Raw genomic sequence first — 20042 nt, forward strand, 5'->3', positions numbered from 1 at the left:
TTGCAGCAGTAAAACTGACTTGAAGAGAAAAATGAGGTGACGTGACCCCCAAAACCTGCCAAAGCAGCAAGGTCCCCATGAGCAGATGCAGGTCACTAGCAGTGAGGACCCTGGCAGCAACATTGGCTGAGGAGCAGCAGTACTGCACCTTCTGCTCCTCTGCATCTGGTCTGTTCTAAAGCATTTGCTGGCAATTACCCAAATTTAATTAATTAGCTAATTAATAGAAAAGGTCTCCTGCTCTGCAAAGCCATCTCCAGTGTCTTAGATCCAGAGAGCGGAGCTGGCATTGTGTGTGGTTGGGGTGAGGCAGCAAGCAGCACCGATGAGATGGGGAGAGGGCAGCTGCAAGGCCCCACCAGCACGAAACCGTTTCCTGGGGGCAGCCAGAGCTGCTCAGCAGTGGGAAAAGGCAGTGGGGACGAGTGGATTGCACAAGTGGACTGGGTGCAGACCGGGAAGCAGGTTAAATAAACAGTGTATTTCATCCCATGAATACTTGGGAAAATCAGACCAGTTTTAGACAACCAGCAGATACGTACCCTTGTAACTTCCAGAAAAAACTGCTTTGTCCAGTCTGTGGGAGGCTGTTTCGCAGCCCAAGTACCATGGCTGGTGGCCCAGCACAGTGCCGGCCATGCACACTGCATTTCCTGCAGCAGCTCAGCAAGTGCAGCATTGCTCCTGCCTCTTGCTTTTCCACACATATAAATATGGCAGAGCAACATTTCAGCTGCTGCTTTGCCACAGGCAGCCGTGCTGGCTGCACATCCTGAAAACCGGAACCCTCACAGTGATTCAGACCACTCTTCCACCAAGGAAGGACAGAAATGAGCCACCAGGAGTCCGAGACACCTCCACATTGCTGCTGTTCCAGACAAGTCTGAGGCTGCGTACCCCCAGAAAACAGACAGCTCACATCGGTGCTAAAATCTGCCTAAAAGAGCCTCATCCTGCCTTCCCTTCATCTCCTGAAGAGCCAGCAGCTCAGCAGCAGGGAAGGGCAGGTCACCTCCCACTTACAGGCTCAATGAATTATGAAGACTGCAGCCAATCCCCTTCGAACCCACAGACACAGGGTTCTACAGACTGGGCTTTTTCAGGACCCAAAAGTTCCACTGCCAGCAAGGGCTGTGGCCAGAATCGGGACTGTGCTGTCAGGGTGGGTGTCAGCACTGGGGTACCTGGCAGGTTGCCACAGTCCTCATGGAATATTGAGGAAAGAGAGATCAGAGCCCAGAGGCTAAATAAACCCTTTAACCTCTGTCGGTAGAAACCATTCCAAAAGCTTTTCTGCTGCACTTGGTGTGACCTCAATAGGGCTACCCATGCATTTTGGTACATATCAGAAATTTTTAAAAATGAAAACTTCTAGAAAACTAATTAGACTTTTCCATTAGGGCCACTGGAACTGCACTCTCACATGGTTAATAGTGTTGCATAGAAGTATCTTGTTACAAGGTTTTTTTGAACGTCCCATCAGGTGGTTCAAACCAAACTATGAGTAGTGCTGAGCTCCAGCAGACCCCACCGTGATCAGCACCCTTAAAATCTGACCTACTAGTTCCACCTGGCACAGGCAGATGATCTACAAGGCTATTGAAGACCTGGACAATTGCCACGTACCACAATACCTACATGCCACGTTACCAGAAGAGAAGAAAAACAAATACAGGTTTGACGTTGCCTGCTGAACCACCTCCTTAAAAAAGAGGCTGCTTTCAGAAGCGCAGCCCATCTCACAACATGCAGCAAGATGTGGTTTCCTGGCTGCCATTTTAGGCTAGCTAAGAGGTACATGTACTCATTTTTAAGCTTTGTTTTCAGTGCCATGAGCATGAACGAGTGTTTCCTGTGCATATCATCTGTGCTCGGGGACAGCCCAGCCAGAGGGAAAATGCTTGAGGGAATGAGGGGGCTCAGACCCTGGGGGCAAGTGCAAATGCCAGCAGCAAGCTTGAGGTGAGCATGATGGATCAACTCCCATTCTTTGAATAAAAAATTGCTTTTATAACACTTCACATGTGGTGCAGGTGTGATACACTGTAAAAAAACACAATTACACATGCTTTTCCTAGGGAAAGATAAACAATTTTTACACATGCCTAAACTATGCAAAAGTGCAGAAAAAATATGGCCATCAATGCATCGTTAACAGAACAGAAATCCTGCTATCCATGTCGTGGTTTTTTGTGCCAGAACATGAGGTTCGCTGTGGGAAAGGCACAGTCACCAGCTCCGGGTGGTGAAGCCCTCCCCTTTCCACGGATCGCTGTGGGGCAGTGCAGGCCGAAGAGGCTGGGAGCCCGGGTCTCTGCTCTTAAAATTAAAATGGAAAATTGAAGACCAAAGGCAGACAATTAAAACATTAAAGACAATGGATGATATGTATTTTATATGTTACGCAATGAACACAAAGACACATTGCTGGTGTTTCATTTTGGTGCCATCAGGGGAATAGTTGGGCAGGGAGCAAGGTGAACGTGGCCGGTGCTGCAGAGCTACTGGCAGGAAACAGCGGGAGGGGCTGATTTCTGCGGAGAGGAAAGGAGCAATGTACTGGCAATAGGAAATGCCAGGGATAAACTTCTGGATGTGGGAAACAGTTAACACCAGTGTTTATCCCTGCTATGGTTCTTTCCACCAGCACACCTCAAATAGCTCTATACTGAAGGAAAAGGCCAAATGTGAACATGGGCAATGCAGAGCCATGTGCTGAATACACTTGCTGATGTACCAGCACTGCCCAGACCCTCTCATTTGCAGTGCAGCCTAAATGTCAGGATCTCCATTTTGCGTGTCAGGACACACTGGGAGATGAAGAAACCTCCCACAAGGGTACGAAGTTGAGCAGAGGCCGCAGAACTCCCAAGTGACACAACTAACAAGTGTCTGAGCTTGCAAGAGCTGTGCTCTCTCCCTGCCTTGTGCTGTTAGGATTGCCCTCCTCCGGCAGCCCCTCTGGACAGAGAAGGGCAATCAAAGAGCCCGGAGTAGCCACCTGCAACTCATACATCCTTTAGCCCCATCAAGCTGTGGTTATACGCTGGAGGGGATAATAAAGGATGGCTACAGTGCGTGGTTTTTGCCTTCAAAAATGCACTAGGAAATAGCTTGGCCTAATGGCGTGAGTGGTCCAGCTTGGGGCAGGCGGGGGGCAACGAGAAGTCTCCAAAGCCTCAGGCTGCTTCTGCTCAGCTCCCATGGCGAAATGCAATTCCTGAGAGCCTCCCATATCAGTCAAAACGCAACAAGATGGGGACGGGAGGGAAGCAAACCCTGGTGCCACATCAGCAGCACGCTGCGTGCTGTACTGATGTGCTCTGGGGCTGGGGTACAACAAGGGACACCTCTTCAAGGTCTGTTTTCCCAGCCATTTCAGGGCGGGCAGAGTAGTCCTGCACCCAGCAACCTGGCCAGGATGGGCAGCCAGCAGTTTCCATAACTTAAAAATCTTTGGCCTGATGAAAGCGACTTCTGGGTATGATCGCAGTAGTTTCTAAGCACATTTGAAACTTCTGGCAAGCTTCCATGTTAGCCCCTGTCTCTTTCTCTAGCTTCTTTCCAGTGCCAGGACCATCGGGAAAAGATACTCAAAAGCACGCAAGTCTTGCTGAAAAGCCCCATTTTCCAAGAGTGGCTTAGAGGCCAAGCTGTTACGTCAGCTGGGTTGGAAATCTTCAGTCTATCCTGCTTTCCATGGCATGAAACACTGGGGTGCAATTTCTTTTAAACAACACTATTTTCAAGAAACAAAACAGCGATGATTCCACCTGACAGTCTTTTCAGTGCTTCTGTGAGAAGGGCTAACTGAGCCAAGAAAGCTTCTGAGAAGTCAAGCGATGCGTTGTTGCAAATCTCCAGAAATAAAACAACACTGAGGGTCTGGCTTCTGGTAAAATGTGCATTTCTGCCACACTATTATTCCTTCCAAATCAGTTTTTACTAAGTGTCCCACATATGCCCTTTGCTCAAGCGACAGGATATCCTTCATTTGTCTGCACAAAGTGCAGATGAGACCTTCTTCGTGTTGTTTTCCAAGTCGGCTGATGGGAGGGTCAGCAGGGGCCAAAGCAGCTGCACCAAGTAAAGGAAAGGTAACTATGGCAACCCAAGTTATCTGCATCCTCCATGTATTTCCTTCTCCCCACCCTACATCATATCTTTCCCACCCAAAACTCAAGCCGATACAGCCAGTGACCAGCTGGCAGGATGGGGACTGTGGCAGGGTCTCCTGCACCCAATGTGTCTTGCCATGTTTTGGGACTCACCACTGCAGGCTGAGGTCATCAGAAAGAGATCGAAAGTGTACAGAGGGGTAACCTGAAAAAGGCAGAGCTCTTCGCTACTGTAGATGGGGCGCTGGATATGTTGCCCTTGCTCCAGAGTTGCAGGTTCATTGATGCTGCTCCTCGTTTTAGCTCTGAGCTGTAATCCTTCCACAGCAGCAACAGCTTCTCCGTCTGCAACCCACATCAAACCCAGCTACAGTTTTGGCCGGACTTTCCTGGGACTTGACAAATGCAACGCCTGCATTGGGACATCCATTTGCAAGAAATTCTTTAAAGAAGAAATAAGGTCAGAAACTCAGCACAGTAATTTTTAAAGCATTCTGCATAGTAACTTAAAAGTTGCCTGTTAGTATTTCCAAGTACTTTAATGAGAGACAATGCAAAGAATAACTTAGCACCCAGTTGCCATTACAGTGCCTAGTAATTTATTTAATTACTTTCTATACGCTGCTGCTTTGTCTCTTTTCTCTTAAAGCCACACAAACATGATCAGATGTCAGCCCTGAATTATAATCTGGAAGTAAGAGTAAAAGGCATAACTTTTGGCATAAGGAGTGGCTCCAAAACAATTCAAGAGAGTGATGGGGGAAGGAAAGAGGGAAGGAAGAAATCAGTTTGTTAGATGTACTGGAAGTATTTTATTATGAGCCACTCAGTAAAGGTAAAGGCGGTTTAGCTTTATATGCTTCCAAAATACTATGTTAACTACAAACGTATAAACATGCTATATCATTTTGTACCAGGTGCAAGAACACAAATGTGCAGAATTTCACGTGCATGTTAACTAAGATCAAAAGCAGCCTAAACCTGCCTGAGGCACAAGGAATTTTGCACAATAGGTTTCTTATGCACTCAAAAATAGATAGGGCTAAATTATTAGTGCACTTTTGGGAGGATTCTGTGAGAACTTGAAGGCAGAGGCAGAAATTGCCTCTGCCTCAAAGTCGATGAGACATATACTGTCCAAGTGGTCATCGATTGATCCAATCAGTTTTAGGCTGAAAAGCAGAGCATATCTGACAATGGCAGGGAGAATGTTGCCAGTGTATTTGAGGAGAAAGTTAAAGGCAGTGCTTGGCAGAGGAAGGGTTTATTTGGTCTAATAAGATTTATAGAGCCATATGCACTTTCTTTTATAGATATAAAAGCCTGAGGGACAAGAACTGATTATAGTAAAACTGTATTTTTAATGCTATAATGTAAGTAGTATAATATTGGACAAATCACCATTTCTATCATAAACTATCCTATAAAATGTAGCATAGTAAAACCATAATGGTTTGTCCGGAGTGGACTTGTAATACCAAACATCCTTCACTTGCTGCTGTTGGAAAAAGGCAGCTCGTGGCTGTACTATGCCAGGGCACCCCTCCCTGTGACACACTGGGAGTCCCAGCCATCATCACTTTGCTCTCTTGGCTTTCTGTCTCCCCCAGCTCGTGCCGACAGTAACACCAGGCCGTGCAGTAACTCAGGTGCAGTTGCACTGAGAAGGGCCAGGACAGCAGTGCTGGGTTTCTCCAGGCCCAGCGCAGACTCCTGTCTCAAAAAAGCAGGATGGATTTGCAAATAGCATATTCAAATGGCTGACACGGGGCTGCTGTGGGTCTGCAGGGGCTGGGGATGCGTTTGGGGTATGGCCTGCCCTACATTTTATTATCTGCAGTGGGGTGGCACAGGGGCTGGCTCCTGCCTCCTGCAGTCCCTTCACCACTCGCCTGTGCAGGGTTTTTAGGGTCCTACCACCAGGTACAAAGCAGCTTCCATGGGTGCAGCTTGTTGCAGGTGCACTGTCTCGGTTACTCCCGCTTATCCACTGGGGAGGCTGGGGCCATGCAGACTCCTTCACCCCTACCAAAAGTAGCAGTAGCCTTCTGCAGCAAGCATCTGCCTCTGGCTGCAATGGGGGGTGGGAGAGAGGTGCTACGTGAGGGTAGGCAGGAGGCCCCCGTGCTGGCTTTCCTCAGGGGATGGAGGGAAAGGGGTGCGGGTGTGCAGAGGGTTCAAGCGGGGTCTGGGAGTGCAGAGCAGCAAACGTGGGAGCATGATGCTTCTGCCTCAGGGAATGTAGAGGGGCTTCCTAAACCAGAGGTGTGGTTGGCTTCCCGCAGGCAGTGCAGCACACGAATAAATGATAATGTATAACTCTGCTCAGAGCATTTTGGAAGGGGTAACTTTCAAAAATGTGTTCCTGAGCAGTCAGTCAGCTTCAGGCTTTTCTTTGCAGGGGTTAAACTTGTTCTCCCACTTGATTTCTTAAACAGCCAGGATTTTTTGGCAAGTGGAAGCTTAAACAGGGGAAATTTCAGTGGCGCTTATGCTCTTTGATCCACCCCCGTGTACCTTTTGACATGTTCACAAAGGTAGATGGCACTTTTTGCTTCTCTGTGTTAATCCTGATTGCTTCATCAATTTTCCATCATTTCCAGGAGCTGCAACATGCATTCAGACTTGACTAAGGAAGGTGTGGGTTTTGTTCCCAGAATGGCTGGTGACACATCTTGTGCTCTAATGTTCTTTACTTCCCTTATCTTTGCCCAACTTTATCCATCTGTAAATGAGAATACCAAAGCCTGCCTACCGACGGACAGCAGCAGAAGTTTTCATAGAACATTAGATTTTCAAAACACTGTGAAACAGATCTGACCAAAACTATTTGCAAAATTGTGCCAATACTGGCAATGAGTTTTGGCCAAAAGTAATGGGAAGGAAGTTTGGAAAACCTGGAATGCTTCAATTTGATGCTTTTCTTATATGGCATTTTTTTATTTTTTGGTTTTAAGGCTTAACTTGTTAGATTTTCATCTTTAAAAAATGTAAAACTCCAAATGCAAGGAAAATTATTTTGGCTGAAAAAACAAAAACTTCATTTCATCCAGGAAAAAAAGAAAAACAAATTGGGTTTTCTTCAACATTTAGTTCTAGGTTGATCTAAAATCTGCAATTTGTGACTCAGTTATTCACACAGATCTTACTGAAAGTCTTAATTAAAATGCATTCAGGTCCTTCGCTAAAAGGCTTCATACAAGAGTGAATTATTGTTACAGCACAACTTGATGATGAATCTTAAAAGTATCCAGCAAGTGTGCCAGGCCAATGCTGCGCTGCCCAGAAATGATGCCAAATACAGAATTGCTGCGGCCCATGCCGGGTTCCCAGGCCCACGTGGCTCTCCCCCGGGAGCTCTGCGGAGGAAATCACTCCATCCATGCTCAAACTAATGCTCAGCCCTGGATTTCACACATCTGTGCGCGGCCTTCATGTGGGAGGCGGTGCTTTCCTGGTATCTGCCTGACGTGAGCTCCCCTGAGCACACACCCTTGAGCCAAATCACAAGGCACATTTGTGCTTAACTAAAAAAAAAAAAATATAAAAAAAAGAAGGAAGAAAGAAAGAGGAACCTAGCCCATAGCCATCTCTTCCCTATACGTGCCTGGCACACTGCCCCTGCTTTGCAGATTAGGCACTGGGTGGGGTTGTGATGCACAACAAATCACAGTGAGGCATAGCAATTATTCTCTGCCCTTTAGGGCTAGCACAAAAAACAGACACCCCTCTTCCCCCCATTCCACACACACACCGCCCCTCCCCCGCCCCCCCCCCCCAAAAAAAAAAGCAAGATGTTTATTTTCATGTCAGATGCCCTTATCATAGAGAAACTTCTGTTTCATATTGGGCAAAATGTCCAAATGAATGAAATGCCTGAACCCCCCACCTGCTCATGCAAGAGTCCAGGCTCCTCCAATTCTGGTCAGCCAGCATCTCTGTGGCAAACCTTTTGAAGGAGGCACGTGACTAGAGCTGGAAGCGAAGGCAGGACAAGCATCAGCATTTCAGGGAGACAGGCTTTCCCTCCCCTGCACAGATCCATGGTGAGTAAGGGGAGAGAGGTGCTGCCTTCAAGAAGGATCATGGGGAGGATGATGGCCGGTCTCTGATTATGGAGCGTGGCTAGCGTCACTGAGCCAGTTATTTGCTTGAAATCAGCAGAAATTAATCCCCCCAAAATTTCTCTGTACTGATCAGCTTTCAGATTTTTCAATGTCTTTTCATCTAACTCCAGCTAGCTGATCCTGCAGAGAACCTCTTGCCTCTCCTGTTTCACTTCTGAGCTATCGGCTTTAATTTATGGTGGGATTAAATTAGAACGTGCTTTCTTACGCACTTGGGTAAGGAGGTTAGGGCAGGAGGTTTTAGAGGCAGCAAATGCATGACGTTGGCCAAACCAAAGGTCAGAGTTCAGCCGCCTTCCAAGAGCGGGTTACAGACATACTTACAAAATAGGCACCGTGCTCCTCAGCTCCTGCATGTGTGACAACGTCTGTGGGAAGGGCTGAGGGGGCTGCTGAAACAAAAAAAAATCACAACCTAATTACCCAGCCCATATGCTCCCCTCCTGTGTCTGTGTAGGGGGAGCAAATCAATGCAAGATTTCCGTGGCTACAGCGGTGCCACACGCCCAGGGCACACGTCTCCCTGTCCCCCGCATCGCACCCCAAACCCTGACACTGCCTTGGGAAGTCACTCATGCCGGCTGCTAAAATATAGCCAGAGATGCTGGACCTGTTGAGCCCAGTACTGAGTTAAAGCCACCACCTCAAAACAAAAGGTCTTTTTGATATTCCCAAATGCATTTATTGTCAGGAGGTTTTGTCATGCAGTGTCCCTTAAAGTGTTGAGCACTCCTTTTTTGGGGGCCTTTTCTCTGGGATTAAGGAAATTTCAAAACTCCAGGGATTCCCTGTGAAATGAAACCCTGCATCACTCTCCCTTCCCTCCCTCTGTTTAGATGGCCCAAAAGACAGCATTTGAGCACTCCATTCCCTGCCCCGTCGCACTATTCATGACAAGGGATGGTTTAAGCAGGAAGCAAAGACGGACATTTTTTTCCAGAGCACATTTCCTTGGCCGACGTCTTTGGCTGGTTCTCCTCACCCCAGCGCCCATGGCCGCCTGCCCATGGTCACTCAGCTTTTGCCGTGCCATGGCAGGAAGCCCCTGGGGCTGGCAACCGTGCTGGTGCTGTAGGGGTGTCTGTGTGGCTTGTTAACCTGCTCTCCGTGGGGTTCTCGTTTTGGTTTGGCAGGTTTGACACCTGGCTTTCTTCTCATTTAAAGCTGCCCCCCAGCTACCTGCTCAGCTATTCGGGCAACTACACCGATGATGCCAAGAGCTGGCGGCTCGTCGATATCACCCGGCTGACCTCCAAGTACCGACACGACCGGGCTGACAAGCGCATCTGCACCTCCCTGCTGAAGACCAGGACCTGCAGCCTGGAACGCGCCCTGCGCCGCACACACCGCTTCCAGAAGTGGCTGAGGGCCAAGCGCCTCACCCCCGACCTGGTCCAGGTCTGTGCCCCACGGTCCCCATGCCCCCCACCAATGGGGGAGTGGGGAGCCCTAGAGGGGTTGCCATGTGGTTTTGGGGTGGAGGGAAAAGGGCCTGAAGGAGGTACAGGTGCAATTTGCCAAGTGGAGGGTCAGCTTAGACAATGGCTGGCTCTCTTCTTCTTGCCCTGGCTGGCAAAGGGGCAGCCCTGTGTCGCCCCAGCCAAGCCCACTGCCAGAGGGGAAAAGTAAAATGAGACCCTGATGGGAAGAAAAGGGCTGCAGCCCAGGGCCAACCCCCACCCCAGCCACAGGTAACCCCACGGTGCAGCCTGGCCAAGGCTGGGGCTCAGCTCCAGCAAGGAGGGCACCAGCTCCTGGCTCTTCATACAGGCTGAGGCTGAAGGCTCATGGAAAGCCATAGCACCTGCTGGCTTCAGGCACGGGGATAACATAGAGACATGCACACAAACATGGCAACAGCTCGAGTGAGGATATTTCTGCTGGGTTTTTGACCAGGGTAGCTTGGACCACTCTGCTTGTGGCCGGCAGGGTGAGCAGCACAGGCAGTTGGAGCTAGAGCCTTGATCCCTCACCCTCCTGTCATCTATAGCAAATGATCTCAGGCACGAAGAAGCACGCTGCCCTTTCTGTTGCAGTCCTGGTGTGTCACAGGCAAAGCCAGGACAGGCACGCGGGGGGTCACTGTCACCAGACAGACAGGCGGCCATGGAGTGCACAGACAGATATGCAGGCAGGGCCAGCGTGGTACTGCAGGCAGGTTCCAGAGGAAGGATGGTGACAGAGCCCTGCTTATGCCGAGGGGCGCCACAGGCAGCCAAGGACAGACAGCAGGCACACTAGTGTGTTTTGCAGCAGCTGGCTTGAGTCTGAGAGCAAAAGTCCTCTCCTCAAATGCACACACATCCCCCCCACCTCATCCAAACAGCAGCATATCCACTGGCAAGGCGCAGGGGCCAGGGTACAGGCTGGATATATTCTAAACAAGACTCTGAGAGGCAAAGAAGGATTATTCCAGTACTTCTCCCCAGTTCCAAGAGAGAAGTGGCTGTGAAAAAGCGACTTATTTTTTTTTCCTATAAAGGCAACTGTTTCCTCCTGCCCGCACGCTGCCACATCCACTCAGCTTTGCTGAGTGCTAAAGATATGCTGCTTTAGCTTTTCCACTTCTGTTACCCGTGGAGCCACACGCCCGAGGAAGGAGAGCGGGAGACCCCATGCTGCAGCAGCAGGAGCAGGAGCAGCACCAGGGCTTGTGCCTGAGCTGTTCCCAGAAGGACTGACTCTAGGTACTGACAGCCTCACGTTGGAGGTTACCCTGAAGCCAGCACCCTCCCAAGGGGTGAGGTGCAGGATGACATGTGCTCTTTGGAGCTAAGCTATGCTGTACTTTGGCTAGTAACCTTGGGAGAAGGGGCAAATACGCATCTTTTCTACCCAGAGCATCCCTCACCTGAGCCTGTGGGCTGTGGGCAGGGGCATTTCCTCCCTCCCAGGGTGGCAGGGAGCAGTGTCCCAGGCACCTGCTGTCCATTGCTGTTCCCCAAGGCAGCACTGCAGGGGGCTGCGGGAGGACAAGGCCAGGTGTGAGGCATTGCTGGAGTGTCCGAGGGGTTTGTGCAAAACTGTGCTGCCCCCACAGCAGTGCTGTGTGAAACAGGAGTTGAGAGCTTAAAGCTTCCGTTTGCTGGGTGTAGAAGTAACTGGAGAAATGTAGCTCTGTGGTATCTCAGATCTGCTGCAAAATGAAGTCATTAGCTGAGCCCAAATCCTTCTCCTTAAAAGGCTCTTGATGTGCTATACAGCTTTCCCTACCCTGTCCTTTCTGGAACTGAATCCCCAGATGAGCTGGCTGGATCGTACATGCATATGTATGTATGTATGCATACACACGCATGCACATGCATGAACACCCATGCAGCACCATGCAGAGGCACTGGCTGGAGCACCCTGGCCTTGCACAGATTCAGTTTCTCCCAAGTGGTTGAATTTCCTCGTGCAGCAGCAGGAAGCTGAGCTGACTCTGGCTCCAGGGGTGAACCTGGGGGGACATACCCGGGGCCATGCGACATTTCAGCAACCCCTGCAGTATTTTAGCTGGAGAGGGGGCAGGAGGTTTCAGAGGGGCCAAGACCTTTGCACAGTGGCCTCAGGATTGCTCTGCTCATGTTTTCATGGTTCTTTTGTTCCGTAAATCGAGCAGGAAAACCTAACTGGGATATAAATCCTTTCTAACACGGAATAGAATTGAATACACAGAGGAGCATAGCAATCCAGAGGCCCTGGGTTCTACCCTCACCACCTCCAGATTTTGGCAGCAATCACTATGTAAGATCAGGCATGTGCTCTGCAAAATGAATGCTGGTCTCACAGTAGTATGAATTGAAAAACATCTTTCAGCAACAATAATTCAGACATACGGTGTGTGTGAGTTTGCATGAGACCCAGCCCTGTTGTGTGGGCCACCACAGGTTACAGGGTGACCCTGCCCAAGCCACCCAACCCCACAGAGACATACATCGCTGCAAATGCTCACATGCAGCACTGCTCTTCTGGCTTTTTTTTGCCAACTCTCTCTTTTCAGAGGTGTTAACAGCACAATGCTGTTGATGCCTAACATGATGCCCCATCCCGTTTCACAAAGCTGTGGTCACCCAGCAGTGTCTGTACTCCCCTCCTGTAGCTTTTCCTATATAGCAGCACTGAGGAGAGCTAATGGGCTCAGGTAATTTTGTCTTATAGAGCAGAGAATTACAACACACCATAATGTGCTCAAATCAAAATGACAGACCATGAAGTAATGTTTTTTCTCTTTACACTGCCTGCCCTGCCTGACCCAACTATCAGCCGTGCTGCCTGCCACAGTGATTATTTCACCCACCATGATGAAAATCTTTATTGGATGTAGCAAAGTCTTCAGTGTTAAGATCCAGCCCGCCTCGGAGACAAGCAGGATTTAGTTGAGGCTCAGCCTGCACGGTAGCCCCAGCCACCTACGGCTTTACCCAGGAGCTCATCACCTCAAACCATGCCATGTGCATTTCCTGTTCAAGGGGAAGAACAACAAAAAAAGCAGGTTAGTTCCAGCACAGATTACCCACAGGGAAAATTTAAAGCCCTGTAAATTTACGAAACACAGCCTGGAAAATGCTGCAGGAAGACAAACAAAAGCAATACCAAGGTGAAAAGCCAACCATTTTCAGCCACTCTCTCCTAGATGAACTGTTTGAAACTGTTGACTGGCACCTCTGCCAGACCCTGGCAGATGTGCCAGCACCGTGGTTACGTGGCCAGTGCATCCCTTTGCTCACAGTGCACGAGCAGCAGCTCTTGGATCTGGCAGCTGATCCGTCCTAGGGAAGGACAGGCTTTACCAAGCTCCCAGAGCCACCCCTCAGACCTGCTGCCTCTTTGACCCCGCACCTCACCATCAGAGACATTCTTCTGTAAACCTGCTGGCACCACCTGCACCTGACCCCCTGTGACAGCAGGACAATAGCGGTGATGCCTGCAATAGGGACCAGACTTGTGGCTTCACAGAGTGTCCCCAGTTTCTCTGTTTTGCAGGTGAACAAAACCCTTGGATTCAAACAGGCTGGAGATGCAGCTGCTTTGACACCTACATCCAAATATTTCCTCCTGGATCCCACCCCAGACCTGGTTATTTGGTGAAGCTGCACTCAGGTGGAGGCAGATGAGGCAGGAGGCAGCTGTGCTCCTGAGCTGTGCTGTCCTTACTCGGGCTGGCTGAAGAGAAAGCAGAGTGAGGAAAAGTTGTCTTCCAGAGGTCGTCTTTACATCAGAGTGAAATCTGGGTGCATCCACGCTAGATGCGCACACATAAGCATACAAGAGTGTTAAACACATCATAATGGGCAGTAGGAAAAAAAATAATCACACCTGAATGTAGGTAGCCATTGCAGGAGCTACTCATTATTGGATATAAAAATGTGGAAATTTAATCAAAGTAAATAAGAAGCTTTCCATATCAATGACAAACAAAGCATCAGGCTGTCTGCCAAGTCATACTGCAAAGGGCTTCGAATATCGTGAAAAAAATCAGTATCTCCAGTGTATCAAGTATGTGTTCTTCAGATTATTCTTCCATCTACATCTTTTTGCCTGTTTTATGGCTTCAGCTCTTGTTCTGCTGTAGAGATGTCAGAAGGGGGGGCCTTGCTCTGCCGAAACACTTGAGCAGGTGCTGAACTTTGTACATTTGAATAGCTCTGGCCCCACTCTCCAGCCCTGGTGAATGTGCCTTCATTAAAGCATAGGAAGCTGCACTGCTGGTTGATATAAATGTGGCAGCACCCAGCCCTGCTCCTCTGCTCCTACACCATTGCTGTTATGCCTGGAACGATTCCCCAGAAAACGAGCAGACCTGACCACTGTGTGCCCACATCCATGTCTGTCTTAACAGGATGAGCTCTGACCTTGGAAGAAATCCTAATTACAACTTTCACACATTCTCTGCCACCATGGTTCCTCTTCCACCTGTATACTCTTAAGGGTCTCAGCTTTTGCAGACTCCTGGAGGCAGCAAGGCTTTCTAACTTTGGCTGTAAATAATTGCATATGCACTGAGCTGCTAGATACTTTCTCCACCTTTTGTCTCTAACACAGCTCTGTTCTCCTCAGTTTTTCTCACTTCTCCTCCAAAGGGAAAGTGATAGAGTCAGCCACAACACGCCTGCAAGCACTGCGAGACAGAAATCCGTAACCATCACTTCCTTCCCCTCCTTCTATGGTTTTAGATAATTAGGTCAAAAAATACTTCCTTCATAAGGCTACACCAGAGGACAGAAGTGTATGAAGACTTGTAACTAGAATTATTTTTGACGAATTCTTTTATTCTCTTGGGGAAAAAAACAAAAACCAAAACCAAAACATGGTGAAACAAGGCTGCAGTCTCAGTTGAGTTTTTCAGGTAGCTTTGACCAGTTATTGGCATTTAAGGCTTGTTTCATGCAAACAGTGCCCAAGGAATGGGTGGTTGGGACCCCACTGAGGCTGGCAGGGAGGCAGGGAAGGAGACGTGAAAGGTCTGGTCCCCTCTTTCTACTTCTGACCAGCAGAACAGCACACTCCTCCTTTCCTTGTTGGTACCTTTCTTTGTCATGGCTGGGTAATAAGTGTTTTATGCCAAATGAACAGCTCACACAAGACAGGTTGAGAGAGCCCTACCTAGAGTTACCAAATGATTTGCGGAGATCCTCAGTCATACCTTTGCTCTCAGCATGAAGAATGGCAGGGAGCAATGCAAGCTCCAGTGCCATTTCCTCTGAAGCACATCTCCCAGACGTTGAATTGTAAAGAAAGCTCAAAAAAGTAAATCTGGCTACTGGCATTTGGAAGAAAAAGCCTTAGCAAAAACATAATTCCCTTCCCCAAGAGAGGCACGGTAGGGCAGCACTTCTGTGCCACTATGGGCAACTCTCCATATATCTGCTTTCCTTAGCTATTAATGAAGACTGACTTCAAAACGAAGGCCTTTTTCGACTACTCAGGTGTAAATTTCTCTACCCTTTGTTCCAGCCATAGATTGCTTGTGCAATTTTAAAAGCTAAACCTCCAAATCTGAAAGGTGAAATACAGTGATGGTTGACTCCATTAGCCCAACAATTCTTTATTTGTTGCTGGTATTTACAAAATATAGGCACAGGCTGTTGTTTTTGATAGTTAATTAACAAGTTTATCAGAGAAAAAACATATCCTGTACTTGTACCCACATACAGTGTTTATTTACACTTTCAAAGCATGTTTACTGACCTTAACAAATAGTATTTCCAAGAACGCTGCTCACAGGCTAAGCAAATAGTGAAGTGAAGACATTATTTAATGAGTGGAGTGACTCACTGGCTTAACAGCAGGAAGGCCCCCACCAGCGAGCCGGGATGCCAGGGCTGGAAGCCCGAGCGGAGGGAGGAGGCCTCCTGGTGCAGAGCAATGTGGTACCATTCAGTCGGGAGGAGATGAGGTTTGCAGCGTCCATGGCTCTGCCACTAAGACTGACTGCCATTTTGGAAACCTGAGCTGTGAACAGGCATTTTTGGATGGCAACATTTTTTTTCCTAGGAGGGGGTTTGCTGTAGGGATGTCCTCATGTGTCTGTACCCATCAGCAGCTGTGCCATTGGGGGCAGAGGTGCAGTAGGCAGAACACAGAGGTGCCCGTAACCCCAGCGCTGGCCAAGAACGTCGCAACATCTCAGCCTGGAAAATAAACATCTTTGTCGTGTCTTCCCCTCTCTCCAGGGCCTGTCTAGCCCCATGCTGCGCTGCCCATCCCAGCGGCTCCTGGACAGGATAGTGCGGCGCTACGCTGAGGTGCCAGACGCTGGCAGCATCTACATGGACCACCTCACCGATCGGGACAAACTGCGCCTGTTGTACACCCTGTCAGTAAATTCACACCCCATCTTGTTACAGGTACGTAGCACCTTGCCCTGGCTTGAAATGCCACCCCACAGGCCCCCTGCAAGCAAACCCTCACATGAGATGTGCGTCAGCCCCGAGCTGAGGAGTAGTCCCAGCCTTGGCCTTTGGCAAGCTTCCTAGCCTTCGTGAAGTGTGTTTTTTCTGTGGGGCTGGGTGGCTGAAGACAGGCAGACTCGTGCTGTGCTCCTTGCATCAGCCTGTGAAGTTGTGGAGAGACATGGATGCCCAGCCTCTTAAATAAATCAGAACCCTGGTGGGTTATTGCACTAGCACACTGTGAAAGCCAGGGTTTTACACATCCCTGGTGTATGTACTACGTTTGCATTGCTAATATATTATTCAAAATCACAGCCTCTTTAGAAACGAGAAAGAACATGCCTTAGTGTGGGAGGACCAAGACACAGAGTTGAGGTTGAACGTGGACTTGAGGAGCACTGATTTGCCAGGCTCCATATGCCAGCACTGTTCATCCCATTTGCATGCCACTGATAACTAGCTCCATGCCATAGTGCAGTTTTGCAGAGGCATTTGGTGGAATCCCAAATACAACTGAGCCCTGAGCTTGAAGGCAGAGAGCTGGGAGACTTCGCATCCCTCCTCTAGCACCTGACTCCTCTTTTTCCTTACACATGTCCCTTTGGGAGTAGCCTCACCCTTCCACCACCACCGTCCCACCTTTATCACAGAATCATAGAATCATTCTGGTTGGAAGAGACCCTCAAGATCATTGAGTCCAACCATAGTCTAACTCTAGCACTAAACCATGTCCCTAAGAACCTCTTCTACACACTTTTTAAACACCTCCAGGGATGGTGACTCCACCACTTCCCCAGGCAGCCTGTTCCAGGGCTTCAGAACTCTTTCCATGAAGAATTTTTTCCTAATATACAATCTAAACCTCCCCTGGTGCAACTTGAGGCCATTTCCCCTTGTCCTGTCACTTGTTACTTGGGAGAAGGGACCAACACCCTCCATGCTACGACCTCCTTTCAGGTAGTTGTAGAGAGCCATAAGGTCTCCCCTCAGCCTCCTGTTCTCATTGTTGTTACCTCCAGCCCTTTGACATACCATGAAGAAGAGAGGCAGAATCTGTCTCCCGTCCCAGGAGAGGGGAGCGCACAGGGCTCTGCCAAGGCCCATGGAGGGGGAATGGTGCTCGTGCTCTGGGAGTCTCCCAAGGGTCATTCAGCCACCCTGGCCACAGCTCACTGGGGCATGAGGGTGTGTCTCTCAGCACTGTAAAGATACGGGAATGCAGCTTAAACAGGTGAGAAAAACATGCTGAAGAGAAATGGCTTGATTTTACATGGGTGTCCAAAACACCTTTACAGCAGAAGGACAAAGCAACCTTTAACATGAAACTGGATGAGTTCATAACTCTGCCTTGCCAGGGTCAGTGGTGCTGGGGAGACAGACAAGTTATATTGTGAATGGCAGAAAGCTTTGTGTTGGCACAGCTTTCATGAGGTTTGTTTTCCAGATGGGATAACTGCCGTGCTGGCACAAGCTGCAGCGATGTGGGGAACCCAGCCCAGGCGTCCCCACTGCAGCAAACAGCCAGCACTTCTGTCCCTCAGACTGCAAAGTCTCTCACAAAATGTCCAGGCAGTTCCTATGAATTAGTGAAAACTGTTTTAGCTCCACCTCACCTCCAAGTCCTGACTTCAGCTATGCAGTGCTCATGAGAGACACATCAAAGGCTCCATAAAGACACCTAGAATTATCTCTTCTGTGCCTAAAATTTTAATGAATTTGAAACTTATCTTGGACTTTCTGGTGAGTCTCCCTCATGGATTTAGTCTTGAAAGATCAGATATTTCTTAATTTAAAAATAGGGGAGAAAAAATAGCAGCATAGCTGCTCCAGGAAGGACCAGCACTTTCCATGGCTGCTGGAGAAGGCTGGGCTGTGGAAGGGTGGTGAGCTGCTTTAGAGAGCAAAACATGAGCTGACCAGAGCACTCGAAAGTCCCTGAAGAGGGAGGTGGGTCTGTGGGCATGGTTTAGTGGCCAGAGGGCAGGGACAAACACCCCCATTTCACTTCTTCCCGGCAGATCTTCCCCGACGTGGAGGGATGGCCCTTCCCGCGGTACCTGGGCTCCTGCGGGCGGCTGGTGGTCAGCGCCAGCACCCGGCCCCTGCGCGACTTCTTTGGCTCTGCTCCTGAGGTAGCCGCCGACCTGGCCCTCCAGCTCCTCGCCGTCCTCCGCTCCATGGGCACCAACGACCTCAACTATTTCTTCTACTTCACCCACGTGGATGGTGGCACCTTTGGCGTCTTCAGCAACGGGCACCTGTTTATCCGGGATGCTAGCACACTGGGGATTATCGACAAGGAGGAAGGTACTCGGCAGGCTCCGGGGCTGCGCTTCTGTCGCAGGAGGGCTCAGCGAGGGGAAGGTGACAGGAAATTTGTTTGTGGAGTCAGTGGTTTGGTGACTGACCATGGGCGCTTATGTCCTGCCTGACCCCCTCTGTGGCTGGCAGCAGCATTCAACACGCACGGTGCTGAACGCTCACATTTGGAGTCTTCCTAAATCACCTCTTTTTAAAGTTTTGCCACACAAATGTCAATATATTCAAGTAGAAATTTCAGAACTTCATTTATCTTAAGTATGGAGTCAAATCAGACTCTCTTCAGGTGCATTGATCACATTAACTAATAACCATTATTATAACAACACAATCTCCCTTTTGTCTTTTTCACATAAAATCATATTCACTTTTCAAAGGTTACATTGGTCTATTCCTGGAAGCAGAGCTAGTCAAAGACTATCCCACCAATAATTTAACAATTTTACTTGGAATGTTCAAATTTTCAAAAGGCCTTTACTCATCTCATACATTCAGCTGAGTAGATCTCAAATATTTAGAAGCAGCTCTCAGAGAATTTTCCACTGGATTTCTTTTTCTTGTCCCAACAGCTATTGATGTTGACTTGAGTCCAGCTCGTTGAGCTGGTTTTGCAATTTAATGATTTTGGGTAACATGGAAAAATTATGGGTTTGACTATTTGCGGTAGTTTTTATAGGAACTCCACATTTTAGGTTAGTACTCCAGTTCTTCTTGTTCTTCTGCATCAGTTTGACTCGACAGACACCTCTCCACTTCCTCTGTCAGGCAGTTCTGCAGAGCTCTGTCTTTCAGAAAAATATACATATTTCAGGAGAGAGAAAATTAGCCCATATACAGCTACAGCGCAGAGTACGCGGTGGTGAAAGGTAGCCGTATCCTTTAGATAGTGACAAGCCCCATGTTAATACAGAGGTACAGACATATGTGATTACCCAAGATTTCACTACCGTGCTTCTAACAACTGGTTTAATTGTCTCTAACAGGGAGCCAGCTGATTGACGACCAGCAGGAATACAAAGATATATTTAGCTGTTTGACTGTGGACTGTCAGTCTGCCTTTGTGTCCTGTGACTCCATCGGAGAGAAGCACAGCCTTGTCATGGTGTGTCAGGAGCTTTTGCCTAAGCTGCTGAAAGGGAAATTCCTGCAACCTGTGCAGGGTCAGATAGACAGCTTCCTGCAGCGCTGCGCTGATGGCTTCACTGATGACCAGGGTGTCAACGAGGCGGTTGCAAAGCTCACAGAGCTCCTGAAGCCTCTTCGGTCTTGTGATTCCCGTTTTGCCTACCGCTACCCTGACTGCAAATACAGTGACAAATACTGATGGCTTTGGAGGAGGGGATCCCCTGGGAAGGACGGGGATCATGTCAGTCCCCTGCCAGTGTGGGAAGCAAGAAGGAACCAGGGTAGCTGGGAAGAGGTGCACCAAATCTGAGGCTTCCCCACAGGCAGAGGAGAAGGGAGCAGAGCACACATGGGATTTATTGTTTGTCTCCCAGAGATGCATTTGTCACAAGGAATGTCAGACATGATGTAAGATTTATGGATTATTAGCATTATCGTGAGTGACAGGGGCTACAGGATTAATAAATCTTACTCACATA

The 20042-nt window shown here is 48.8% G+C and overlaps 1 protein-coding gene across 1 annotated transcript; it reads left to right on the forward strand.

Moving 5' to 3' along the window:
* The first annotated feature begins 4181 nt into the window (after positions 1 to 4181).
* On the forward strand, positions 4182 to 20042 carry DIPK2B (divergent protein kinase domain 2B). The gene is made up of 5 exons (XM_065069710.1): positions 4182 to 4578; positions 9379 to 9643; positions 15901 to 16074; positions 18138 to 18426; positions 19422 to 20042. The coding sequence occupies exons 1-5, from the start codon at positions 4355 to 4357 to the stop codon at positions 19760 to 19762; spliced, it is 1293 nt and encodes a 430-aa protein (XP_064925782.1). The 5' UTR covers positions 4182 to 4354; the 3' UTR covers positions 19763 to 20042.

Source organism: Columba livia, chromosome 1 (assembly GCF_036013475.1).
Source record: "Columba livia isolate bColLiv1 breed racing homer chromosome 1, bColLiv1.pat.W.v2, whole genome shotgun sequence".
NCBI classification, from domain to species: Eukaryota; Metazoa; Chordata; class Aves; order Columbiformes; family Columbidae; genus Columba; species Columba livia.